General features: G+C 32.2%; 11 protein-coding genes across 11 annotated transcripts; 6 read left to right on the top strand and 5 right to left on the bottom strand.

Moving 5' to 3' along the window:
• The first annotated feature begins 868 nt into the window (after nucleotides 1-868).
• Chro.60375 (nucleolar protein-like) lies at nucleotides 869-2,497 on the top strand. Its single annotated transcript, XM_662562.1, has 1 exon — nucleotides 869-2,497. One exon carries the CDS (start codon nucleotides 869-871, stop codon nucleotides 2,495-2,497), a length of 1,629 nt encoding a protein of 542 aa, XP_667654.1.
• A 525-nt stretch (nucleotides 2,498-3,022) lies between these two features.
• Chro.60374 (small GTP binding protein rab1a) lies at nucleotides 3,023-3,634 on the top strand. Its single annotated transcript, XM_662561.1, has 1 exon — nucleotides 3,023-3,634. One exon carries the CDS (start codon nucleotides 3,023-3,025, stop codon nucleotides 3,632-3,634), a length of 612 nt encoding a protein of 203 aa, XP_667653.1.
• A 1,373-nt stretch (nucleotides 3,635-5,007) lies between these two features.
• Nucleotides 5,008-6,450, top strand: Chro.60373 (dead box RNA helicase). Its single annotated transcript, XM_662560.1, has 1 exon — nucleotides 5,008-6,450. One exon carries the CDS (start codon nucleotides 5,008-5,010, stop codon nucleotides 6,448-6,450), a length of 1,443 nt encoding a protein of 480 aa, XP_667652.1.
• Nucleotides 6,451-7,339: 889 nt separating this feature from the next.
• Chro.60372 (restin) lies at nucleotides 7,340-8,500 on the top strand. Its single annotated transcript, XM_662559.1, has 1 exon — nucleotides 7,340-8,500. One exon carries the CDS (start codon nucleotides 7,340-7,342, stop codon nucleotides 8,498-8,500), a length of 1,161 nt encoding a protein of 386 aa, XP_667651.1.
• A 458-nt stretch (nucleotides 8,501-8,958) lies between these two features.
• Nucleotides 8,959-9,597, bottom strand: Chro.60371 (60S ribosomal protein-like). Its single annotated transcript, XM_662558.1, has 1 exon — nucleotides 8,959-9,597. The coding sequence occupies one exon, from the start codon at nucleotides 9,595-9,597 to the stop codon at nucleotides 8,959-8,961; it is 639 nt and encodes a 212-aa protein (XP_667650.1).
• A 1,401-nt stretch (nucleotides 9,598-10,998) lies between these two features.
• On the bottom strand, nucleotides 10,999-11,196 carry Chro.60369 (hypothetical protein). The annotated part of the gene is made up of 1 exon (XM_662557.1): nucleotides 10,999-11,196. The coding sequence occupies one exon, from the start codon at nucleotides 11,194-11,196 to the stop codon at nucleotides 10,999-11,001; it is 198 nt and encodes a 65-aa protein (XP_667649.1).
• A 1,366-nt stretch (nucleotides 11,197-12,562) lies between these two features.
• Chro.60368 (ribosomal protein S19) lies at nucleotides 12,563-13,000 on the bottom strand. Its single annotated transcript, XM_662556.1, has 1 exon — nucleotides 12,563-13,000. The coding sequence occupies one exon, from the start codon at nucleotides 12,998-13,000 to the stop codon at nucleotides 12,563-12,565; it is 438 nt and encodes a 145-aa protein (XP_667648.1).
• A 451-nt stretch (nucleotides 13,001-13,451) lies between these two features.
• Chro.60367 (sel-1 protein) lies at nucleotides 13,452-15,929 on the bottom strand. The annotated part of the gene is made up of 1 exon (XM_662555.1): nucleotides 13,452-15,929. One exon carries the CDS (start codon nucleotides 15,927-15,929, stop codon nucleotides 13,452-13,454), a length of 2,478 nt encoding a protein of 825 aa, XP_667647.1.
• A 732-nt stretch (nucleotides 15,930-16,661) lies between these two features.
• On the bottom strand, nucleotides 16,662-19,169 carry Chro.60366 (hypothetical protein). The annotated part of the gene is made up of 1 exon (XM_662554.1): nucleotides 16,662-19,169. The coding sequence occupies one exon, from the start codon at nucleotides 19,167-19,169 to the stop codon at nucleotides 16,662-16,664; it is 2,508 nt and encodes an 835-aa protein (XP_667646.1).
• Nucleotides 19,170-20,056: 887 nt separating this feature from the next.
• Chro.60365 (hypothetical protein) lies at nucleotides 20,057-21,514 on the top strand. Its single annotated transcript, XM_662553.1, has 1 exon — nucleotides 20,057-21,514. The coding sequence occupies one exon, from the start codon at nucleotides 20,057-20,059 to the stop codon at nucleotides 21,512-21,514; it is 1,458 nt and encodes a 485-aa protein (XP_667645.1).
• A 568-nt stretch (nucleotides 21,515-22,082) lies between these two features.
• On the top strand, nucleotides 22,083-25,955 carry Chro.60364 (cytohesin-like protein). The annotated part of the gene is made up of 1 exon (XM_662552.1): nucleotides 22,083-25,955. One exon carries the CDS (start codon nucleotides 22,083-22,085, stop codon nucleotides 25,953-25,955), a length of 3,873 nt encoding a protein of 1,290 aa, XP_667644.1.
• Nucleotides 25,956-26,759: the final 804 nt, after the last annotated feature.

Below are 26,759 nucleotides of genomic sequence, written 5' to 3'. Positions count from 1 at the left end.
CCTTACAGTTTTTAAATATTAAGATTTATAAATCAGAAAATATATTGGTAAACTTTTGTATCAATTTAACTCCAAATACAAATGTTATTGTTATATTCAAATTTCAAAAATACTTTCTCCCATTCGTATATCTTGGTGCAAAGCTTAAAAGAGGGCAGATATCTCCTCCTTCGCTATCTTATTGGAAAATTCAAGAAGATTTAAAGGAAAATAATAATGATTATAAAACTATATATCACAACATAAATATAATTCCAACGGTTTTTTTAGACCATACAATGACTTTCAATGTTGTTGCAATTACAAGCGCTTTTATAATTTTTGGAATAGTAATTACAACCAAGCCTATTCAACTCACTCTCAAAAACATTTCTGTATTTTAATTAATACTAAGAAAAGTTGAATACAAATCAATTTTGATCAATATAATTTAAATTTTTATTAATTTTTAATTTGATTATTTTTTCCACACATTTGATTAATCTATTATATTTAATGAAAATAGGCGCCAACATGGCTTATATACCGGTAGCTACATGCGGTACCTACTGGTTGGGCGCCATCGGTGAAATGATAGAAATTAAATAATATAGAAATAAAAAAGCAATAGTCAAATTTAATAATTTAGATAGAATTTGATGGACTAGAACATAAAAAAATTAGTTGAACCGGTCAAAATTGCTTCTAGGTTGAACTTATTGAATAAGTAAAATAAACTTGGAAGATATTTAAGAGAAACCAATAATAATAATATAGTAAGGCAAAATCAAAGTATTGATTTAGTTGCCATTCAAGGGTGAAACTTTTTAGATATTAACCGAAGTTTATAGGTAAATTAGCATAAAAGGTGACATATATAAATTGAAAAATGAAGGGTAAGGACGTATTATCTACGGATTCGGAGACTGAAGATCACTTCTCAAACGAGGGATTTTCAGATTCTGATTTACAATCTGAGGAAGGAGAGGAGATAAATGACGAATTTGTAACAAAATTTGTTCAAGAAAGGGATGATGAAGATGAAATTGCCATAAATATTAAGAAAGGTGATGACAATACTATTGGCCCATTTGGATTAAGAGTTACTGGTGAAGATTTGGAAACAATAAAATCAAGAGTAGAATCAATAGTCGAGTATTTGGACTCAAAAGGTCCAGGTAAAGCCACTATAGAATATAAAGGCTTAAACTCAAAAAAAGCATCCAGAAGTGAATTGATGGATAAATTAGCGGATGATATATCAATCCTATATGGATATAATACTGAGCTTACAAACTACATATTAAACTTGTTTTCTCCAAAAGAAGCTTTAGATTTCTTTGAGGCCAATGAAAATAAGAGACCTTTAACAATTAGAACCAATATGCTTAAGAGTAGAAGAAGAGATTTGGCACAGAAATTGATTTCTAGAGGAGCAAACGTAGATCCTACAGGTGAATGGACCAAGGTTGGACTTACAATATATTCTAGTAGTGTTCCAATTGGTGCAACTCCAGAGTATCTTGCTGGACATTATATGATTCAAAGCGCTTCTAGTCTTATTCCAGTTATGGCATTAGCCCCTCAACCAGGAGAGAAGATTCTTGATATGGCAGCAGCTCCTGGTGGTAAAACAACTTATATTGGACAATTAATGAAGAACTCTGGCATATTATATGCAAATGATTTAAGAAAGGACAGATGTACCGGTTTGATTGCTAATCTTCATAGAATGGGTATTAATAATAGTATTGTAGTTAATATGGATGGTAAGGAGTTAGGGTCATTCCTTCCAAAACTTGATAGAGTACTACTTGATGCTCCATGCACCGGTCTTGGAATTATTGCAAGGGATCCATCTGTTAAGGTAAAGAGAAGCATTAAAGAGCTGGCTCAACATTCTTTGTTGCAAAAGGAACTCCTTAAAGCTGCTGTTGATATGGTGGATGCTAATAGCAAAACAGGCGGGTATATTGTTTATTCTACTTGTTCTATTTCTATTGAGGAAAATGAGATGGTTGTTGATTATATTTTAAGAACTCGTCATGTTAAGTTGGTTCCTTTAGGAGTTGAAATTGGATCAAATGGTATCTCCAAGTTTAGGGAGCATAGATTTAATCCTACAATTTCCACATATACTAGAAGAATATACCCTCATCTCAATAATATGGATGGCTTCTTCGTTGCTAAGCTTAAAAAGATTTCGAATGATATTCCTAAACAAATTAAAAAAGACAGAAACAAATCAAATAGCTACATCAAGACTTGGGGCAAAGAAAAATGGACTAATGATCTTATACACAAGATTGATCCAGTATCTGACTCTGATTATTCTAAGCAAGAACAAATCAAAAATACTTCAGGAGATTCTAAAATTCTTAACACCATTTCACCTATTAAAAAGTCAAAGAATAAACCCGGTAAGAGAGACAGAATGCTTTCTCGTTCTCTTAAACAGAATTCTGATAAATCAGGCTCACAACCCTTGCAGAAAAAGCCCAATGTCAAAGTAAACTAGCGCATGCAAAAGCCAATACACTATTTTACATGCATGACTTTGGCGCCACAAAATTACGTGCACCATTAAATTATAATATGTGGGGAGAAGCAAATTCCAAGACTAATTTATATATTGGTAGATCAACCACAGACAAGGAAGGTTCTCAGGTAGCTCACTTTGTATTTTTAACCCACTTAGTTGTTTTTTGAGGTATTAAAGATAACTATAATAACTTTTTTTTTTAAATATTTTTATTATTTCAATATTTGTTTTTTCATAATTAGTATATTAAATTAAATTATAACAAAATTTGAACTCTTGGCGCCACAAAGTGCCCGCCATCTGTGAACCACATTTTTTGGAGGCTAGCATAAATTGTGAATTTGAGGGAAAAAAAGCATTTTAACCATACAAATTACTGGCGTCTTCAGCGCTAACTTGAGTGAAAAGGATAATTTTTTGTGTTGTAAGGGTGATACATAAGGGAAGGATCAAGTGATTACAATATATAAAATTTAGAGTTTCTCAGGATAATAGGTTCAAATGAATCCTGAGTACGACTACTTATTCAAACTACTTTTAATAGGAGATAGTGGTGTAGGTAAATCATGCCTACTTTTACGATTTGCTGATGACACCTATACTGACAGTTATATTTCAACAATTGGGGTTGATTTCAAGATAAGAACAATAAGTTTGGAGAATAAGACAGTAAAGTTACAGATTTGGGATACTGCAGGACAAGAAAGGTTTAGAACAATTACTTCTAGTTATTATAGAGGGGCACATGGAATCATTATTGTCTATGATGTTACAGATAGGGATTCTTTTGATAATGTTAAACAATGGATCCAAGAGATTGATAGATACGCAATGGAGAATGTTAATAAATTGTTAGTAGGTAATAAGTGCGATCTTGTGAGCAAGAGAGTGGTAACATCAGACGAGGGAAGAGAACTTGCAGATTCTCATGGAATAAAATTTATAGAAACTTCTGCTAAAAACGCTTATAATGTTGAACAAGCATTCCATACAATGGCTGGAGAGATCAAGAAGAGAGTTCAAGTGAATAGTCAGAATACAAGGGGCTCTGCACAGCAAGGTCCCAAGTTAGCAGGAGCTCAGCCAATTAGACAAGGTGGATGCTGTTCATAAATATTGCACTTGTAGCTCTTATGTAGAATTGACACTTTTGGTTTTTATTTATATGGAATAACGTTTAGATTATTATTGCAAGTGTTGATACTTACAATGCTACTATCCATTAGGAACACACATGGTTACACATTATAAATTGCTAAATTGATATAAAGTTTTCCAGTATCTATTTTCAATTTTGAGTTTGAATATTATTAGCTTTGCAACATATTACTTTGAACTTGTTACCTACATATATATTTTTTTTAGATAGCATACAATTGCAATGTCATTAAAGATTTCATGACTTAAGCCGTGTTTTTACTATTTTCTTTCGGTGTATGACTTATATTTCCCATACGGATTTCTTGTTTCTTTTCTATATTGCTATTCTTGATGTTGCTTCAAAACATTTTCTGAATGGTTTCTTCAAATTGCATGTTCTGGCGCCACATTCCATGACAATTGGCGCCATTCTGGATTTTTGTCTTGGTATTTCACGGAGTACTAAAAATTTATTTGGGACAAAATGAATCAGAAATAAATATTCTCTTATTTTTTTTTCAAGGTTTAAATTAAAATGTAAGTTTATAATGTCATTAATGGTTTAATATGATGAAACAAAGATTCCCCTATTGAATCTGTTAAATAGCAGTTGAAAACAGAAATCTTCGCTCAAATTTCTGATGAACCATTAAAACTATTAAGGAAATAAATATTTCGAGTTAACTTAATTAATTTAAACTGTTTTTAGCATTTATAAGGCTTATTGAAGATACTAAATTGGAACTTTCTATTTTATTTTAATGCTTATTTCGAAATGATATTGAGGACAAAACAGATTTCAAGTTTGAGAGATTGATGTTAAGTTGGTTTAAGTGATGAATTAAAATTACATGTTAGGTTTGAAAATCTTTTTAATGAAATAAAAGGAATTCTGATAATCTTCTTGACTTTTCTCTTGCTATTACTAGCTAACTTGAAGTTAAAGCATCTTAAGTCCTTAGTACAATTCAACTTACATTGTTATTTTTAATCATAGAATTACTTGTAAGGCTAGCCATTTTTCTAAATATAATTATATTTTTATAACTTGTTTCTTTTTATTTTGAATTTATTTTATTCTTAATGCTTTGTTCAACTTAACCAATATTTGTATAATTTGACTTTTGGCGCCAACATTCGTGGAATCTTATAATATAAATTAAAGGTTAAATATGCCTTTAAGGAGTTTTCTCGGAAATAAAAAAAAGAAAGTTAGATAAATAACGAAAACTGTATTTGGAGACTAAATAATAATTGGAAAGTTCATATTAGGTATTAGCTTAGGAAATTATTAAATAAAGCTTAAAGCATAAGTTAGTGGCAATAGTTACAATAACAAACTAAGAATGGATCGTTCAGCATTTTCAATTTTGGCTTCAGGTACATCATTTACAAACGGAAGAAAATCTAGAGAGCTTTGGGAGAAGATATCTCGTGAGAAAGCAAGATTGGAAGAATATGGCAATTCCGTAGAGAATTTTGAAAAAGAAGATAAAGAAAGTAAAGGAGAAACGATAGTAAATGAGGAATATATTATTGATAAGAGGAATTCAATGAATATAGCAGTAGATGGAGACAATAAGACTATGCCATTACTAACATTTAAAGAAATAAAGGAATCTGGAAATCTCCCAGATTGGGTTTTGGATAATATAATGAACATATCGAAATACCAAAAGCCAACACCAATCCAGTCTCAGGTAATCCCTCTGTTATTTTCTGGAGTTGATTTACTTGTACAATCTCCAACAGGTTCAGGAAAAACTTTATGTTATATTCTTCCAATACTTGGCAGATTAAAAAATGATAAAGTATACTGTGCAAACTTGATTTTAAGTCCAACAAGAGAGTTAGCACAGCAAATAGTTCGCGAGATTAAGATAATTTTAGATATCCATGGCAAAAAGTATCGTTGCAGATATATTAGTGGCAAGATTGATAAAGCTCAAGAAAGTAATACAAAGAGGTTAGATATAGCGGTTTCAACTCCATATCGTTTAGCAGATATTTGTCGTAATAATATAATTAATTTGCAAGGATGCTCAATGATTGTTTTAGATGAAGTTGATAAGTTATTGGATATGGGTTTTGCTCCTCAAATTGATGAAATACTATCACATTCAAATATTCCAAAGGGTGGAAAGGTTCAGATTGCAGCATTTTCTGCAACATTACCTCAAATTGTAATAAATTTAGCAGATTCTATAATGAAATCTCCAGTGAAAGTAACACTTGGCCATAGATTAGCTGCTTCAAGTACCATCATTCAAGAGCTTGTTTGTGTTACAAAAGATGATGCAAAAATTGAATCATTAAGACAACTTATTAAGCAAGGCAAAATAATGCTTCCTACTCTTGTATTCACAAACAGCAAGGATGATGCTCAAAGACTCTTTAAGAAACTTATGTATGATAACTTGATTGTGGAAGCTATACATTCTGATATGCCAAAAGTAAAGAGAGATAACATTATTCAGAGGTTTAGGACTGGTAAGATTTGGATATTAATTTGTACTGATTTAATGGCTAGAGGAGTTGATTTTAAGAACGTTTCTTGCGTAGTTAACTATGATTTCCCTCATTCTCCAAGTAATTATATTCATAGAGTGGGGCGTTGTGGCCGTGCTGGAAGAACTGGATATGCAATAACCTTCTTTACTTTAAAAGATATTCCAAAAATTAAGTCCATTGCAAAGGTTATAAAGTCTTCTGGCGCAGATGTACCTTCTTGGATGCTCAAAGTTAAGCTCAACAATATCAAAAAGTCACATTTTAAGAAAAAAATTTAACTATTTGAGCATCTTTCTGACTATTTGCAATAAAATACGATAATTTGATTTCCCATAGTTTCTTCAAATATTAGGCAAATTTTTTATTTTTTATAAACTATTTTATTTAACATATATATTGACACGTGTATTTTTGTTTTGTATATTTTTACATTACGTAATATTTTTTTTTGCGCTCGTTTACATGCAAACTTGCACATACCGATGTTATTAGTAATAATAATTTGCATGTGGACGACGCCAGTTGCATACCGGGCAAATTATTGCAAGGTTAGTTGCAAATTGCATGCGGCCTATAATGCAGATGCGACAAAGTACTAAAAAAAGAGTAAAAAATAGAAATTGAGTAAAATTGGGTATTTTTGCAATTTTTTCGACAAGTTTTGAGATTAAATTATTAAAATAAATGTTGAAAGCTGTTAATAGAAAAACAAGGAACGGAAAATTGGGAATTAATTAAATTTCTCATTCGATAAAACCAAATTAATTTTATAGAGAAAACTATAATATATTTGTTTTGATGGGTAATAATAATAGCAGGAATATTAATTAAATAATGCTGAATTCAAAAATTTCAAAATATGTCCAAAATTATATAAATAATAAGGAAGTAACTCCAAGTGAAGCTAAAGAGCTTTATCATAGATTTGAAAGAGTATTGACTCGCGCTGAAAATCTTAATATGGTAGGATCTAGTTGTCATAATGAGCCATATTTCTAGAAGTATATACCCAATTAGGGATGAATACATTGATATGGTAAGGAATAAAAGATAGGAATTAATTACTAATTTTTTATGTTTTAGATTTGGTCAAAATTTACGATAATTCAAGATGAGTATCAAAAGGAAAAAGAGATTATAGTAGAAGTAAGAAAATCAATAGAAACGATGAAAAATAATACATATTTTGGAGTAAAAAAAAATTTTAAAGAAATTAAAGATTTGATATCCGACTATATGAATGAAACGAGCAGATTATCAAGTGAAGAGGAGGATTATAAAAGTCAATTGAAGCTTATTGAGGATGATATTGTTGAATTATCATCTAGGTTGATTACACATGAAGAGGAACTCAAAGAAAAGGTGGGAATGAAGATAAATTGTGATAGGAATTTAAGTAATGTAATAAAAAAGAATGAGGAGTTATCACATGAATTAATGATAAAACAGTTAAATACTGTAGCATTAGAATCTTGTTCAAAAATGAGAAGGAAAGAAATTATAAATTTAGAGGATACATTAAAAGAGCTGGAGGATAATACAAGATGTATACTTGGAATGATGTCAATGGAGAATACTGCAATATTGTCAGTAAGAACAGAGTATGCTCAAATTAACGAACAAAAGAAAAAGATGGCAAAAAGTTTAGAAACTGAGAGAGATAAACTGATTCGAGCAGGAAAGGATACAAAAATAAAGATTGAACAATTGAATAAGAAAATATTAATTAATAAAAAGCAAATATTGCAATTGAAAAGTGAGGAAAGCAAGAAAATTGAAATAATAGAAAAGTTAAATGAGCAATTAATCAGTATAAAAGGAAAGAATACAATTGAGGATTCAAATTTGAATAAGATCCAGTCAACAATGAATGTAATAAAAAGTCAGTTATCTGGACTAGATGAAAAAATTCGAGTAATAAAGTACTTGTGGGAAACAAAAAGAGATTTCAATATTCATGAGGTATTTGATGATGAGGAAATTATTATGGAAGCCAATAATAAACTAAATGATAATCATTTTAATATATCAGTTTATATAAGAGAAAATGGAGAGTTGATGATAACAAAAAATAGTTTGATAGATGAAATTGAGATAATAAAACAAAAGTTATCAGAACAAGATTTGAATTCAAATAAAATACAAGAGATTCAAGTTGAAATTAATGAAAAGATTAGCAAAGCTAGAATGCTTAATTCTGAGTTACTTAAGAAACAGAGAGAGTTAAGTAATACAGAAGATCAAATTTTAGAGAGTAAACAAAGATTACTCAAAATAAAGAATATTTTGAAAAATATATCCAAGAAAAGATACGAAGAAGAAAGGTAAGTTGGAGTAATCTAATTTCTAACTTATGACTATAGCCTACTTAATCTTTAAAATATATTTTCAGACAAAACTGTATCAAAGAATTAACAGAATTAACTGAACAATTGGGAAAAAGACTGATAAAGGCAAATCCTAGAGTAAATATTACAATTGAAAGTATATCATGAATAAACCTTATGACTTAAGTAAATTTGGCAATTGAGAGTAATCTTAATTTTATAATTATCATCATAATCATTATTAGATCATAATCCCAAGTCTTTATTCCTTGAGTACGATATACATATTATTACTAAAAGTATTAATACAAATAAAAAAAATCGTAAATATTTAATAAGTATCAGTTATCAAAAGTCTAATACAAAAAGAAAATCTACTTGTGTAACGGAGAGTTGTAACACCTTCAAAATCGTCATCTCCATTGCTATGATCTAAAAAGAAACATGATCAAGACAGATTTAATTTTGGTTATGACCAGATAAGGCCTTAGCAGCAAGAGCTGTATCAGATTTCTGTTTGATTGACTTCTTTAGAGCACGGTTTGCTGCCTTTTGGCGTTGTTTAATTGCATGGAGTCTAGTACCTGGGATTTGGGCTAATCTTGCACTCTTTCTGAGGCTGGTGTATGCTGGGTTCAAGCATGCTCTCTTTGTGAGATTTGTCAAGTTATTCTTCTTAGTCTTGGATCTACCCATACTACCCATGCATCTGAATCCACGTAATGGTCTTAATACAGATTGAACTTCAGTGGAGTTGATGATACGGGTAATATCAGCGTTAGTCATTGCTGGACGTGGCAATGTGTATCCAACCTTTGAAGATGAGCCATGAGTATAGCTACCATAGATCTCCTGGAGTCTCTTAATGGCACCCTTTGTGAAGATTGTAAGACGACCAAATGTACCTCCTGGAGCAAGTCTCAAGAGATTAAGACGCTCAACAGAGCATGTATCAACACCCTTGATATTTCTCATGGCCTTAACAATACCATTATCTTCAGCATAAATAACTAATGGTCCTACAGCGCAGACTCTTCTTCTATTTCTCATCTTACCCTTACCACATCTAATAGCCATTGAAGACTCAATACGTTTCATTTCTTCTTCAAGACCTATTGAATTAAAAAGATATTAAGTTAAAAATTGTTACTAATGATTATATAATAAATATATTTGGCCAATATTATCGATAAATGGAATGATCATGATCATATAGATGAGAAAATAACATATATATGAATGTTTCTATTTCTCACTTTCTTACAAGTTAAGAAGGCAAAGAAATTTACCTGCATAATTTCAGATATAAAATAAAGGAAGCATTCTCAACAGTTACATATTTCAGTATGAGCTGGGTAACTTCCAAAATCATCCCAAAAAATGCAAATATAGAAACAGGAATCCATCAAATACAGACCACTACCAAATTCCCATTCATATAAAAAACAAGAAATACAAAACTTGCTTGTCATAGTACCTCATCATCTTAAGTATTCCTTGGCCAAATACAATCTCAAAACTTACCGAAATTCTTGAAGAATTCAACAGCAGTACTGGTCTTGTTGATATTTTGGATTTCATCGGATATAACCAAAGGTAATTCTGGTACATTATTGATACGATGTCCACGAGCCAATACCAAAGATGGGCAACCAGTAGCTGCAATGGCTGCTGCAACTGCATGTCTCTTTTCAGTGGTATTGATCTTTCTGTGGAATCTTCTGTAAGTCTTGTTTGGACTGAACATATGACCACCACGACACATGTTACCGAAAGCACCCTGGCCTATAATTGAAAAGTTGAAAAAATAAAGTTTATTTAGAATCAAGTGATATCTCATGTTAAAATGAACACTGCTAGTTTCATTGACGATCTACCATCTCTGGAAAGTTATTGGTTAGTCAGACTACCTGTGATAGATACAAAAGATTTCTCCTTTTTCTCTAAAACAGGCAGCAAAGAATCGTTTTATCCACATAAAATATTCAGTGTGGTGCACGACTTATTAACATCATTTGTCTACCAAAAAGCTTTCCATATTTATTGATCATCAAATTTTCTCATCCTGGTTATTCTCTTTATATCCATAAAAAAAAAGAATGGTACCACTTGGAAAATAATACTATTTAATCCCAGTTAAATAGATTAACCAATCAACTAAGCAAGCCATTTATTAACATGAGTTTTACCATTAACTTACCTGATCTGCTAGTACCAGAAGCAGAAACACGAGGAATACGAGCAACGGCTCTACCTGTACCCCATGACTCAGCAGAATGTTGGTGGCCTAAAAGTGAAATATAGAAATTAATCGACGTTCAAGATAATTGGATAATATTTATATAGAGGTTGAAATGTAAAAGTGGCGTATTATATACATAATGATCAGAATCTACTATCTTAGAAATAATGAATATTTCTTCAGAACATCATAAAAAATTCAGATGTCCCTATCAATAGCTTTCATCACGAATGACCAAATCATTTACATTTCCTCTGTTAAATCTTCAAGAACTTACCTGCTTTGGTGGAAACACCATAAGCTTGTCTCTTGTTCTTTGACATGTTGGTGAAAACATAACGAACAAGATCATGTCTTAATGGAGAAACAAAGACTGTTGGTAAAGGAATACTGGAAGTAGCCTTTGTAGAGTCGTTTGATGGAAAAACACTAACAATTGGTCTTGCAAAAGTCATTTCTGGAAATACTTTAAAATTACAAAAGTCCCAAAATTTTTAAAATTTATTTTAAAAGAAGTAAATTTTCTTCTAAGGCAAAAAAATTTTCTTTGAATGACTCTTTTTGTAAATAGTTAATTATATTATTATAATTAAATATAATTAAAATCTATTTACAAATAAAAATTAATATTTTAGAATGGCGCCACAAGGTTTCAGTACCGGGTCATTGTCGTCTCGCATTTAGGCGCCATATTTGTGAAAAATTATGTTGATAGGAAGAAAATAAATGCATCAAAAGAGAAAATTAGCGGGAGTGGGGAAAAAGTTGCCACATAAAAAGGGAAAGGAATAATGCATTAGAATTGACATCGATTATTCAAAAGGTAAACATAACATGCAGTGGAAAAGGAAAAAAAGAAAAAAGTAAAAACTCTGAAAAATTATAAAGATACTCCTCTATCTAAAAAGAAAGTGAACTGAGATGAATAAAATATCGATATATAGCCTCTCTCTTGAAAAAGAAGGCTAGTCAATGGTTTTTATCATTATTCATCAAAAACTTTTCACCTTATTAGAATAGTAAACAATCAGTATTCAGAGACCCACATCATAATCATCATAAACATGACCATACTACACCAACATAATATACACTAGGGAGGTATAATCATGCGGAATTGACTTGATAATCAGACAAAGTCAGTGTAGCGGCATACTTCAAGGAGAAATTTACAGTTCAATATCGTTTTGTTCATTAATTGTTTAGGCTGTCTTGTCCAAGACCAAACAATGGTGAAGCTGAAGTCTCTCATACATATATATTTATACATCTATTACCAATAGTTTCAAGACTGGAGGGGCGGCTGTCAGTTTTATTCGACTTTAATGGAATTTAGAGCATGAAACGATACAATAATGATGTATTGTATATAATCAATAAAGGGTTTAGAATAAGATTTGAAGTAAATATGAGTTATAGTTAAATTCTTTGGAATAGTCCAAATTTTAAAAAAGAAAAGGTACCAAATACTCAACAAAATCAGTGTTAATGATTGTAAAGCTCTCATAATAAGCTACACACCAAATTCCATCTTCTATTCTTCATTGTTTACTTCAATTGCAGGTCAAGCCATTTTCTAAGGAATAATAATACGAAAAAACGAAGACCCCCTCCTTCAATATCCTCTCAACCTTAGATTTCAGAACATACCGAGCACACGAAAAAAAAAAGAAAGTACTGGATTATTTCCCTTAAGAAGAGACCATGTTATTACATTTCCAAAGTTAATAAACTTTTCTGTAAATAGAATATGGTAGGGCCAATCAATAATACGCACCAAATATTTTCTTATAAATAATGGTGGTAACTTAAAATAACCTTTTACTTTAGAGGAATGAATCTGGAAGAACTGGTTGAACCAACACCTGGCTTACCATGACGTACTGGCTTGTAGGTGATAGAGAACTCTCCAAGGTACATCCCAATCATTTCTGGCTTAATTTCAACGGTAACATAAGTCTTACCATTGTAGACACCTGCAACAGAACCAACCATTTCTGGGAGGATAACCATATTACGTAAATGGGTACGAACAGCAACAGGTTTCTCACCCATTGGACATTCAGCCTTAGATTTGCGAAGCTTTGCGATAAAAGCTGCAGTTCTTCTGTTAAGACAACCTCTGGCTATCTTACGTCTTTTACGTGCTGGTAAAAGCTCAACAACCTCATCCAATTTCATGGTAAGGAGCTTGTCGAGGTCAACACCTCTGTAACTATAAGTTCTGAAGGTTCTCTTCTTTTGTTCAGTATCTGCCATTTTTTTTTTTTCGAGTTGAAGTTTATCTTTCAAAACAAGACTTCTTACTTAATTTCAATGGGAACTTGGATGAATTATTCTTTTATTAATTATTTACGCGGAATATAATTCTAATAATTTAAATAAGATGATCAGCAATTTAATATTTAATTTATTAATTTTTGACAATTTAAAATTGTAGACAGAAATTTCTAATTACCATTAGAAGTTGCCGCCTTTTGGTCTAATTAAATTTTTTTTTTATTAACATTTCACATATATATTAAATAATATTGAATAAAATTTTTTAATATTTTTTATAATTACGAGACACGTTACCTTTTTAATTAAACACCGGCAAACTGGCGCGCAAAACATGCATAAGCAAATAATATTAAAAAAAAGATTAATTAAATAAGAGAAAATATATCAAGGAAAATAAAAAATTGTATTATTTCAATATCATTAGAATTTAAGAAGAATTTTCTCTAGTTTTTGTCCATTTAGTATAAATATAGACGAGTAGTTTGAGAATTAACAGGAAAAGTAAGAGGTGACCTAATTTGAGGATGAGGAAGAAATTCCCATTGGCCTTTAGGTCTTGATATGAAATCTTATTTAAAGAATTAATAGTTAGATTAAGACTTCTATGGATTTTCGTAAAATAAATAAGAAGATCTCCAATACCATTGCTTATTCTATTGATACTCCCAGTTTCTACCATCTTTTTATAATACTTTTCTGCAAGATGAAGATCTTGCACAATTCCTATTCCGAATTGAGCCATAAATGCTAAATTAAAGGAGGCTTCTGAAATAGGAGAAATCATCCATCTAGAAGTTATTATGCTATTTGAGACAATCTTATAAAGATCGAATGCTGCCAAATAATTTGGAGATTCCATAGAAACAATTTCGAGCTCTAAAGGCCTAATCCAGTTAGAATTAGAAGAATTCTCTAAGAGTTTTGGAGAAAGTTTATATCTAAGTTCGACTCCTTTTCCATAGTATGAGTAATCTCCATATCTTATAATTGAATCAACATTCTCATTATATATTGAAAATTCTAAAAACATTTGTGGTAAATACCATTTATTAATATTTTCGATACCTTTTTCATCATTTTCGTTACCTATATTATAAGTATCTAAATTAATATTTTCAAGATCAGGAAAAAACTTTAAAAGGATTTTTGGGATAACTTTGGCTGATAATAACTTAAACCAGTACTCGACTCTATTTGGCTTAAATGAAAAATCTGGAAGAGGGATTCCAATTATGGACGATACCCATTCAAAATGTTTATTACTTCTAAGATTTTGATCTAATAAAGAGGCTAAGTTAGATATAGATGGTGCATATCCTGTAATTGCAAGTTTCATTGTACTGAGAATCATTTGATTCTTTTCATCTTTACTTTTGGATCTTGAAAATTTATTGGTAATTGAAATCAAATTATTTGTCCAATTTGATCTTTGTATAATCTCTCTAAGAAATCCCAAAGCTGTATTACAATCTCTATTTATACCAAGCCCATTCAAATTTAACTGTGAAAGTGCATATGCAGATGGAAGGTGTCCCTGCTCATAAGCTCTTGTATACCAAGAAATTGCATCTGAATATGATTGAGGGGTACCCAGTCCGGTAAGATAAAGAGACGCCAAATTATATTGTGCATCAGCAAATAAATGAAAAGCACTTTCATTAAAGTGGTGAAAAGCTAATCTAAAATTCCTCTCAAATCCTTCACATCCATGAAAATAAACATATCCCATACCATTATGGCCTCCTGGATCGTTATATATAAAGGCTGAAATTGAAAAATATTCAGACGCAGTTTTTAGATCTGGAGAGGTACCGAGACCTAATGCATGCATGTAACCAAGTAACCCAATAGCTTCGCCATAAATAAGTGTAGAAGGAATATCTAATACAACTCCAACCATTGATTTAGCTTTATCAGCAATTTTTCTTAGATATTTATAAGCTTTAGTAGTGTCTTGTTTAAATCCATCTACTCCCAATAGATATCTTTTAGCTAAAGCTAGTTGGATTGTAATGCTTCCAGATTCTGCCAAATTTATAGCTAGATCTTCACGATTCCTATTTTCTGTTGGATTAAAAAGCTTTTTCATTGGCTCCCAGTCCGGAATTGAAAGACGTATTAGTTGTTCTTTTTCTGAAAATCCTTGTTTTTTAAATGAAACTGAAGTTTTTGCTGTCTCAATGTAGTTAGATATTGCAGCTTCACATGATCTAGGTACTCCAAGTCCATGCTCATATCTAAATCCTAAGGCTAACTGTGCTCCAGTATGACCAGAAAGTGAAGAAAAATATAAATATAGATTAGAAAGCTGTATAGATTTTGACACTTTTCCTATAACATTTGCATCTTTTTCGTAATCTTGATCATTGAAAGAATAATTAATTATTAGAGACTTATACTTTTTTAAGAATTTTGGAGCGTCATCTTTTGAATATGGATAAAAATCACATGGTATCGGATTATCATTTTCTAGAAAATTGTCCAATGTAATTTTTGAGTGTTTGGCGCCAACATGACTATTAGTGATGCACTCAAGTGAGTCCAAGAACGGAAAAAGCGTGTAAACCATACCCATGCAAAATTGACCTTCAGAATTTCCATAATCTGAAGATAATTTCCAGTATGATATTGCTGTAATAATATCTTGATCGACATGCAATCCTATGAAATACATTTCTCCCAATATTTGTGCGCATCTGGAGTCTTTAAATTCGCATTCTTTTAATTCTCTATATAGTTTCTCATATTTTTTTTCTCTATATAACTTTTCAAATTGGTCAAATTCTTGATCATGATCAAATTTGAATTCGGTACCGTGTATTAAAGTGAAAAAATGTATAATAAATATAATTCTGATGATATTTAAGAAAAACATGGCTTGTATTTTCATTCTTTCTTTAATCATTATGAGAATTTTTCTTCTTCTTTTTGTGGGTTAAAGTTTTCTTCCTATAACACTTAGTTAACATCACATCAAAATGATTCCTAAGCCAAGCCTCTACTTTTGCTCCTCCCTAGATTCATTCTATTTTCAGCTTATATACTTAAACGATGCTATTAAGCCGTGTTTCTTGCTTAAGTTCCTTTCCTGTCTATTTTTATAGAGCAGTAATCCTAAAGTATATTCACTCCTTTTTACTTAGTTGAGATTTGAAGCGTATTTGATGTATTTATACTTAAGTGGGATAATCCTTTACCTAATAATTCTGACTCACATTTTACCGCCAAAACATGCGAAACCTTCCAATCTCAGAATAGAGAAGAGGGGGAGGGGTGAACGAAAGAATTGGTGAGTGGGTGGATGGGGGGAGGGAAGGATTGACTCCAAAGGCAAAAGGAAAGTTGTTTAAAGGTTTGAAAAGATTCAAGAATCAAATTTATAAGGGATTGGCAGTATTAGTAAGGGAGAATTGATGACAAGGAAACTAATATTGAAGAATAGGGAATACAACAGTCAGAAATTTCTGAGAAATATAAATAAATAAGCATATACATACATATGTATATATATAAACAATTATTTGAAAGATATTCAACTTATTAATCCTTAATTAACTTTTAGAAGCACTAGAAATATTCCAACTTAGAGTAAAATGCAGCCGGTGGCGCGCGCGGGAGCTGCCACGTGATGCACGAATTACTGAAGGAAGGATGAATTACCGATAATGTGATTGTTGTGTTGATGTGCGAGATTGGGGCAGTCTTTGGATGAATTAATTGGTTTGGAGAGGAAGTTTGCGATATTATTGTTTTCAATATTGGAAATGGAGGAATTTTTGTCTGCTTGTAGATGGTTTAAGGTAGCTTCGACAAGTTTGGAAGATGAGACTGAAGAGGATGGGGGAGCTAGATGAGCGGAAGGAATAGAGGAGTTGGGTTTATTGGAGATGCTATTGTTAAGCCTATGGATGGATAGATTTAGAGCTTTTCGAATGACTGTGGTGCCTCCACTGTTGATTCTCTGTTTGTTTATATGGTTCCATGCGCCATTAGCAAGAGGATTTGGGGAAGGAGTGAAGCAAGGTTCTGTGACATAGACTTCATTGGATTTATCAATGTAGAGGTTCATTCTCATCTTGTATTGTCTGAGTTCGTCAGAAGTAAGAGAGTCTTCACTCCAGTTGAGAGAGGTGAGCCGATCATTTTGCCACGACTTGATTCTGTTATCTCTAGCGATGGTGGAGATATACCAAGGTCTTTGGAATACATCCTCGAGGTCCATGAACATACAAGAGTCTCCAAAGATACTGAATGGATCTACATTTCTTTGTTCCTTCATTTTTGGGATCCAATTCATGCTTCTTGCCCAGAGTGGTATTTTCTTTTGAGCTTTAGTGATCTTAAGTTCTCCACCTCCATTTCCTCCTACTCCACAGTTCTGTTGTTCATCTTCACTGTCTGTTAGCATATAACATTCATCTGGATTTACAGGAGGAAGTAGTTTCAGGCGTTTATGGTACCTTCTACACGGGCTTTCTCCAATTCTAAGTTTGTCCTTCCCTTCTGTTTCCATTTCGCAGAATCCCTTGTTGATTGGAGTCTTCACCAAGTTATTAGCAGCTGTGGATCCTCTACTTTGTCTGATAGTATTTGTACTTCCTCTATTAGCAGTATTATTGTTTTCTCCAGCTCCTGCAGTTGCTCCAGCTCCTGCAGTTGCTCCAGCTCCTCCTCCGGCTCCTGTTCCAAATCCAGAGGAAGCCATTGTCTGTTCCAAAGGAATCCTGTTGGCAGAGTGGTGGAGAATGGACCTCAATCCACTTTTTTTTACATGGCTAATTCTCTCTGGTCGAACAAAATCATTCTCTCCCACCTCTTCTATATTTTTATCTATGGGAGTTCCCTCCAATCCTCCCTTTAGAATTGGAGTCTGCTCTCCTCCCTCAACTTCCTCAACCCTATTTTCTCCTTTTTCCTGCATCTTCTCACTTGTTTGTCTTCTGATTGGCCTTGGAGGTAAAGGGGAATCCTCGTTAGCATTTGTCGTAGACTTTGAGACTCTCTCTTTTCCTTCTGTTGTGTGGCTTTCGATCTCACCCGAACCAATAACTACTGAAGTCCTTAGAATTTCTGTTCTCGCAGAGGTTTCCTCTACTTGAACCTTTGCAATGGAGTTCCTTGCTTCTCCTCCTTGAGCCTGTTGAGATATTGTAGTTGGAACAATCGGGATGGGAGTAGAAGGAGTGAGAACTAACAAAGGTGGGCTCTGAAGCGGAGATGATCCTCCCATAGACAAAATGGCGTTTGGAGGTTTTGGAGAAATTACGTCCTCGTTAGAAATCGACTTGAAGGATGTATTATTTCTGGCAGATGTCATCACTTCCGTTTCTGTTTCTATATTTTGCTCCATATCTACATCTACCTCTGTCTCACCACTGCCTTCGATTTCTGTCTCAACCCCAAATTCAGTCTCAGGATCAACCTCAACATCAGCTTCAGCTTCCACAATACTTTCCATTTCTATATCCAGACTAACTCCATCCTTCTTTTCTGTATCATCGTCTTTAGACAAAAAGCCGTCCACAATATCCAACTTATCCAATCTGGACACTCCAAGTCTATTAACAATCAGGTTCTTACTCTCTTCATTTCTCCTCCAAATTGAGGAAAGCTTTGGTGTCTTGTTTTCCCAGAGACGTTTCATGCTCGCTACAAACCCGCTTTCATCCTTGACCTTTTTTGGTTTAGGGCTTTCAAAGATTTGTTTATTTTCTTCTTCATTTACCTCTGAAACTAGGATATTTTCCGTGACTTCCTTCACTTCGCTCAGCTCTCTCTTTAGCTGTCTAAGCTGGATCTTTCCTGTTTCTATTAATTTGCTCAAAAAACAATTCACAGTATTGTTAATTTCTTCTTCAGTTGGATCAACCTCCATTTCAGGAAGATCCACATCACACATGCGATAATCCAGGTATGATAGATCGTCTTGATCGAGCCTTTTACTCACTTGCTCAAAATTTTCTTCTATTAGTAATAAAGTTCTATCCAACCTCCTTAGGCTTGACTCCTTTGCTCTTTCTAATAGTCCAATCAACTTTTTAAAGTCGTCCAGGGCCAGAAGTTGTTCCATTTCTTTTGTATCTCCATTATCATTTCCTTTCTCAATCTCAAAGTCAATCACCTCAACTTTATTTTCAGTCTCCATATCTTGTTATTCTATAGTTTCTATCTGCCTCTAGCTCTATTCTATATAATCTAAATCCAGTCTTTCTCTCTCCGTAACCACACACTTTTGCATGCAATTTGTTACTCTCAGTAACTTCTCTCCTTTTCTCGCCTTGATACTCTCCAGATTCCTTTAATACGATAAATCTCAATGCTAAAGCTGAAAATAAGCCCAATATTACCTCCTTTTAATACCTTTTATACTACCTCTCTCACTAAGGCGTGGATCGATGCCTCACCCTCAATCCGTATCTAAAGGATTGCAACGTGAGCACTTCCTATATGTTCCCAATATTCAAATTAAGATTTAAACTATTAATTGCAAATCAATATTTTTCTTTTAACTCCTTTTCCACCCTTCCCACTTAAGTTTTTTTCACATTTATCAAAATTTTATTTTATCCTCCCTACCCAAACCCCTCCCCTCTCCACCCCTCCCTATTACTTTTTTCCCCTTTACCTTATATTAATGAAAAAATAATAACGTGGCGCCCAAATATGCGGGCGCCCAAACATGTATTATATACCGGTATTTGAAAAAAATAAATGTTGGGTACCAAAATAAAATAAAAAGGAATTTATTTTGGGTAGATTAGAGGAATGGATAAAGAATGAGCTGAAATTAAATGGGGATTAATTGATTTTGAAAAAAAGAGTGATCATTGAATTAATAGAAATAAATCTCTCATTTATTTTTCATTTTTTGAAATAATTGGCGCCAACTTGATTTAATAAATATAAAAGCTTGAATTCCCTTAATCTAATCTTCTCAGAAATTTGTTAAATAATTGGATCTGGATGATTTGATTACATATGTATTTGTGTGTGCGATTGCTTGAAAGGTAGAAGATTTGAATAATTCTGATCATGATTTCTGTGGAGGGGGATAATAGTATAATTAAGCAATTAAATAACTGTTTGAGTTGTCTCTTGAGAGGGTTTAAATGCCAAGATGTATTGATAAGAATCACAAATGAGTATTTAATGCTTTATTCATTTCCATTTGGTGGATTTTCTTCGTGTTTCCAATTTAACTTTGATGGTAGATTGTTTGATAAATTTGAAACTGGGGATATTGTAGAATTTGAACGATTATATAAAGTAGACTCACTGATTAAATGCTTTAACAATACTCAGTGGTTTAAAGCCACTAGATTCATTTTTGAGATTAATGGAAATGATGATGATACTTTAAGGGTTACTTTACATGGTAAAATTGGAGTAATTAGAAAGCATTGTGTATACCCAGTTATTGGACATAAAGATAGAATTCTTCTTCATGAAACAATTTTCTGGAAAAGAAGACATGGATTAAGGATATCTTCTGGTCTTCTTAAGGATATATTTGGATATATGGAAATTAAGGAATCAAAGATAACACTCTCAATTTCATCCCAAGAATCTTTAATTTCAATTAAAGTTCAACCGATTGGTATTTCTGGATATGATATGCCAATCACAGGATCTTCAATTGGAACAGGAAATACCAGTGGAAATAGTGTTTCAAATAATTCAACTTATCAAGATATCCAAATTAAAAAAGAACAGATTGATACCTTAAGCTTATGTGAAAGTATTCTGGAAAACAGCAATTTTACCTTCAATTCTAGAGAGTTCAAAATTGCTATTGCTTTAGCAGAAAATTGTCAGCTTCCTGTATTCATTACTCTAAGAGCTCCCGGATCTCCTTTAATTATTTCTATTGGCCAAAGAGCCATTATTGACCAGATGTGCGTTTCAGACCTTGGAAATGACATTATACCCTTTGAGTACCATTGGGAAAAACCTCTTTTTAATTCCAAGCTGTTTGAAATTGATCACGAGTTTATCGAAAAGACCCAAATCATTACTGGATTCTCAGCTGTCTTTCTCTTATCCACTTCTATTGACCCAGAATCGCCTCCAGATCTTGTTACTTCTTTTAATTCTCCCATAGAAGACCATGACCCGGACCAAGATCAGGATAAGGATCAAGACTACCATGCCCCTATGGTCATTAGCCAAATGTCAGAACCTAGAAATTACACTCCCGTATCCTCTAAAAATATCTCAGATATCAAAAAAGACTATTCTCCCACCTCTTCTAAAGCAATCCGGGAAGCTCCTCCTGAGGAATGCTCCCTCAAGAAGGAAGTTGAAGTATTTGATTGCTCTTTTTCCAAACTTGATCAATTTAACCTCGACAGCATCTTCCAAAAGTTCGGAATTGAAAACCAAGACAGCTCTAAAGACCCAGAAAATTCTAACAATTACTCCAAAATTGACATTCCAACAAAAGATCAAGGAGTCAAAAGCTTCGATTGGATTTCTTCCCTGCTGTGGTAATTCGTCTTTTTTTAGCCTTCCTGAACCTACCACACACTTTTAATCCACTTATATAACTCATTCTCTATATATACCCTCTTTACCTCTATGTTTTTTTCCACCATTTCATCCCCACCTCTTTTCTTCTTCGTTCCCACCGATATTGGATTAATTGTTGCATGCAACACATTTGGCGCGCGCGGGTACAAACTCGAACCCGGCCTTTTGGAATAGTTTGGAAAAATGCTTTAAGACTGGAATTAAAATAACCAATAATTGTATGAACACGAATTAGAGATAAGATTGTTCAAGACTTTTTTTAGACCACGAATGAACGGAGAGAAACTGGGTATCTCGAAGTTTAGGCTAGCGTCAAAAAGTCCTGAAATACAATATAGCTTTCTTTGGAATTAAGAGTTTAAGGCTCAACAGGAGAAAGAGAAATCTCAACTTTAAAATTTTTTTTGGAGGTAATAATCTTCAAACCTTACTTTCTTATTTTCTTTTAGCGATGAAAACTCATTTTGGCCTTCTTTCTTTAAAATCCACTTAGAAAGTTTTCTCATATATTAATATATATTTATACACAATGTCTCCACGGGCCTTAAAAAAGGGAGTACAAATCATGGAAGCTGAGAATGTTCCGAATATCTCATCAAATGTTTGCTCTGAAAACTTAAAAAGTAGTAACTTTGAGAATCCGAACAAAAACCAATCTATAACTCAAGTTAGAGCCTTATCCCAAGAATCTGAACTTGAAGTTAGTGTAAACTTCTCCGAAAATCCCATAACAACCTTCAGCTATGTTCCAGAACAAGATTCTTGTCAAAATCATTCAAATTTCTCCTCTAAAAGTTTTTCAACACTTGAACCAGAACAAATTAGATTTGCAAGTAATTCAAGTTCTGCTAGTCTTCCTGTTATGAGGTTCTCACAAGATTGGTCTGGTTCAGCTATTAATAGAAGTCCTGACGGAAATCAGCCTGTCATACCATCACTAACAGCAAAAAAGATCAGGCAAATCTTAATGGCTTCTAGAAGATCAAATTCATTCCAACTAAAATCTGAAACTGGCGGAGTTACTTCCAATCAACAAAGTAAACATAACTCAGCTCAATCTATGAAATCCATTGATACTACTTCAGAAAACTCTCCTTCATTTAAAAGCTTTGGTGTATCAAATGAAATAAAAGGAAAAACCAGTAATAGTTCTCATGTCTTTCAAAACCACTCTAACTTGAATTCAGATGAATACAACCACTATAATTCTATTGATTCTCAATATCATAAAGCTCACCAAAAGTCTGGATCTTTTGCATCCTCTAACATTAAAAGGAGGTATAATATACACCAAGGAATAAGTTCAGATATCTTCTGTTCACAACCATACATCTCTCAAGGACAATGCCACATGGATATACTTAAAGAAGAAATACAGTTAATGGAACAACTTGAACAGGGAGTATTACTTTTCAATAACTCACCAGAAGAAGGAATTTCTTATTTAATTGAACATCAACTTGTTGAAGATGATCCTTTATATATTGCAAACTTTATTCTTCACACTGATTTCTTGGATAAACGTAAAGTTGGAGAGCTTCTAGGAGGACATTCAAATCTCTCTTTAAGTATACTCAATAATTATGTTCACTTATTTAATACTAATTCTTTGGAACCTGATATTGCTTTAAGATATTTCTTATCTAGATTCTTTCTTCCAGGAGAATCCCAAATGGTTTATAGAATCCTAGAGAGGTTCTCTGTTAATTATATTAGAGACAATCCAACAACTTTATATACCTCGGATCAGATCCATACACTTTGTTATGCTTTGGTTATGTTAAATACATCCTTACATAATTCTCATGTACGAACAAAAATGTCCAAACAAGAATTTATTACAATGTGTATGCATTCGAATCTTCCAGTAACAAGTACCCAACTTGAAAATATGTACGATAGAGTTGCTGAAAATGAACTTAAACCATTATTATCTCCATCTGAAAAAGTATATGGAAGACTTTCTAGAGATCCAAAAGTCTTAAGATCTAAACAAGTATCTCAAGTTAGTCCAACTCTTCTTCAAAAAGGAACAATCTTTAGAAGATTCTCAAATAAAAATAGTTCTCATACAATAATTGCTTGGATATCTTCAGATTCAAAATTCTTCTGTTGGAAGAAAGTTAGAAGTAAATCAAGTCACTTATTAAATCCAAGTAATTTTGTTAGTAATATGTCTCTTCAACTTAGTAAACTGGTTAATTATAACAAGAAACGTCTTTCTAGACCTTTAAATAATAATAGTATTAACAATAATAAAGCAATGGATTCGAATATCTTTCTAAGAGATGAAAATCTGTTTGATAACCAAAGCTGTATTTTAACCAGTCATTCAAGAATTACAAGTAGAATCCGTAGAGCTTTTGGAATGGACATTTCTGATTTATCTTGTATCCTTTTGGATGATATTGTGGATATTAATGTGGGAGTATCAAGTAAAATCCATTTAGATCGAAAATCCAGTAAAATCCTAAGAAAAGGAAAGGTCTGTTCAACCTCATCCAAAAATAATGCAAACCACTTACAAAGTGAACTAGAATCCAAATGTTTCTCACTGATAACTCGCTCAGGGGAATCCATTAATCTCTGTTCATTAGATTCTACTTTTCCATCATTATTAATATGGATCAGATTCTTCCATCAAACTATTCTTAAAAATCAAGAAACCAAAGAAGCTAAAGAAGCTCAAGATGGTAATGTAATGACAGTTTATGGAATCCCAATTATAGATAAGGGAATTGAAAGTGACTTATTAAGAGTATGGCACCATGGAATCTTTATTCAATGGGAAAACCACTGGAGCTTAGATTCATTCATCAACTTATGTAATACTGAACTTCCTAATGCAGTTTCCCTCTCAAATAAGGAAGTTTTATCATCCAACTCAAATTCGAATTCTATTTCTACATTGTTTGATTTACACCAATATAATTCATGCGCCAGCAATAATCCCACAAGTAGTATTCTTCAAGAAATAGTTTCTGGCCAAAAAGAGAATTTGAATTCTAATACTGGCAGCTGGAAATCAAAATCAAAAATGTCTTCCAATCCCCAAAAAATGGCTTGGATTCATAATAAAAAGAATAAATATAAAGCTTCTGTACCAAAATCAACATTTTCATGGAAAATAATGAGTATATTTAGCTTTCTGAAGCTTAAAAAGCCAAAATATGCACCCCCAAGTCATAATTTACATAATAAATATATTAATTATCAGGCGCCCATTTCTCACCTGATTCTTCATTTATGGGTTAACAATATTCCTTGCTCATATAGAGGAATCTTATGGAATATTGCTGTAGGAAATAATCTTCAAATTCAAGCTGCCACTTTTAACCATCTTTTAAGACTCAGAAGTAATTTTCTGACAGACCTGTCAGAGTCAATCAGCCCCTCAGCATGTGGGGGAAAGCAAACGTGCATGCATGCATGCTTTGAAGGCGGGCCATTGAAAGAGGCATTTTTCATACACCTTAAAAGGTTTCACAGAGATATATCGAATGTATTTCCAGAACTTCATTCGTTCTTTATTGGAGCTGGAGCAGTACTAGGATACAGAATTTGGGACAAAATGAAATCTAAACAAAAGGCAAAATATATAGAACAGAAACAAATGGCTAATGAACAATCAGATTCTACATTTATGACAGTTCCTTCACCATTAGGCGGGCTCTCTCCAATTTCCCAATCTCATATTAATAGGAAAATTCTGGAAGATGATGAAGATTCAGAACTTGAGAGTGTGTTATTATTTTTTAATGACAATCCAAGTATATATAGAATAGACCAGAGTACTAAGATTTTGGTTGAATGTTTTATATTGTATAGGCCTGATATAGGTTATGTTGAGGGGATGAGTCATATTGCAATGATTCTTTTGTTATTTAATATTAATTTGATGGAAGCATTTAAAACCTTTACTAACCTTTTGCATAACAGCTTTTTCTTAGATATGTTTATGCTTAATCATAGAAATGTCAAAATGAGATTGGATTTCTTTGATATGTTATTTAAAGAATTAATGCCTTCTTTGGCTTATCATTTTGATTTATTAAGTATTACATCAGACACATACTTAATTTCATGGTTGACTTCTTTATTTTCAACATGTATTCCAATACAAGTTATTCCAAAGGTTTGGGATTCTCTTTTTCTTTTTGGAGAACCATATGCATTCCAAGTTGCTCTTGGTGTTCTTAAGTACCATGAGCATAAGCTGATTATGACATCATTTGAAGGATGTATATCCATCCTTCATAGTATTCCATCTACCTTCGACTTTAGAAGATTCAATCGTACTCTTGAGCAGTTTAATGGAACTATTTCTCATAGATTTGGGCTCTGGCTTGCTGCACAAAGGCTTTCTGAGCAAAAAACAGAACTACTAGAAGAGCTATTTTAAAATATAACTCTTTTCAATTTGAAGATGGAAACGGGACTTTTTTCTTATCTCCATTCTTCTTTCTAATTACACACTACTTATTTTTTATTATTATAACAAAACACTAAATCTGCATATTTTCTTTATACTTACTATTCATTATTTATATAACACTTAAATCTTATTATTTATTCCCTTAATTCTTCTTTAATATAACCTAACTCCCTTAAATCATATAACTAAAACAAACAACTATGTTTTACAAAATTAAATAATATATTCATTTCCATATTTTTTTTTCCTCTCTTTTTTACAAAAATCATATCTTTTTTTTAGTTCATGTCATCTTTTATTATTTTTCTGACAGCGTGGAGACAAGACGTGGATACCGGTATAGAATTTTTTTTGTTTATAACAGCATGTGTGTGAGAATTTTTTTTTTCTAAAAAAAAGATTAAAATTAAAGGGAAATAATGAAAGTAAATTGATTAGATTAAGAAACATTTGAAGCTAAATTTACTTAATATTACATAATAATAAGTAAATAAATTAATTGATTAATAAATCTGTGAAAATAAAACAAAATTATTAATATTAATTAACTAATTAATTATTACAGAATTATATAATAAATTACTCAAATTATCACTTTTTTACTTCAATTAATATAATAATAATAATAACAATACAAATGAGCTCATCTTTTTTGTCAGCTTCTTCTTCTATTTCAAGAAATAGTCAAATATTACCAAACTACTTCTTTCAAAATGGATCTTTAAATGAAGGATTAGGAAATATTCCTGTTGAACATAATAACGAATCAAA

This window comes from Cryptosporidium hominis, assembly GCF_000006425.1.
Source record: "Cryptosporidium hominis TU502 chromosome 6 CHRO016119, whole genome shotgun sequence".
Taxonomy (NCBI): domain Eukaryota; phylum Apicomplexa; class Conoidasida; order Eucoccidiorida; family Cryptosporidiidae; genus Cryptosporidium; species Cryptosporidium hominis.
This window is presented reverse-complemented; position numbering and strand designations above follow the sequence as displayed.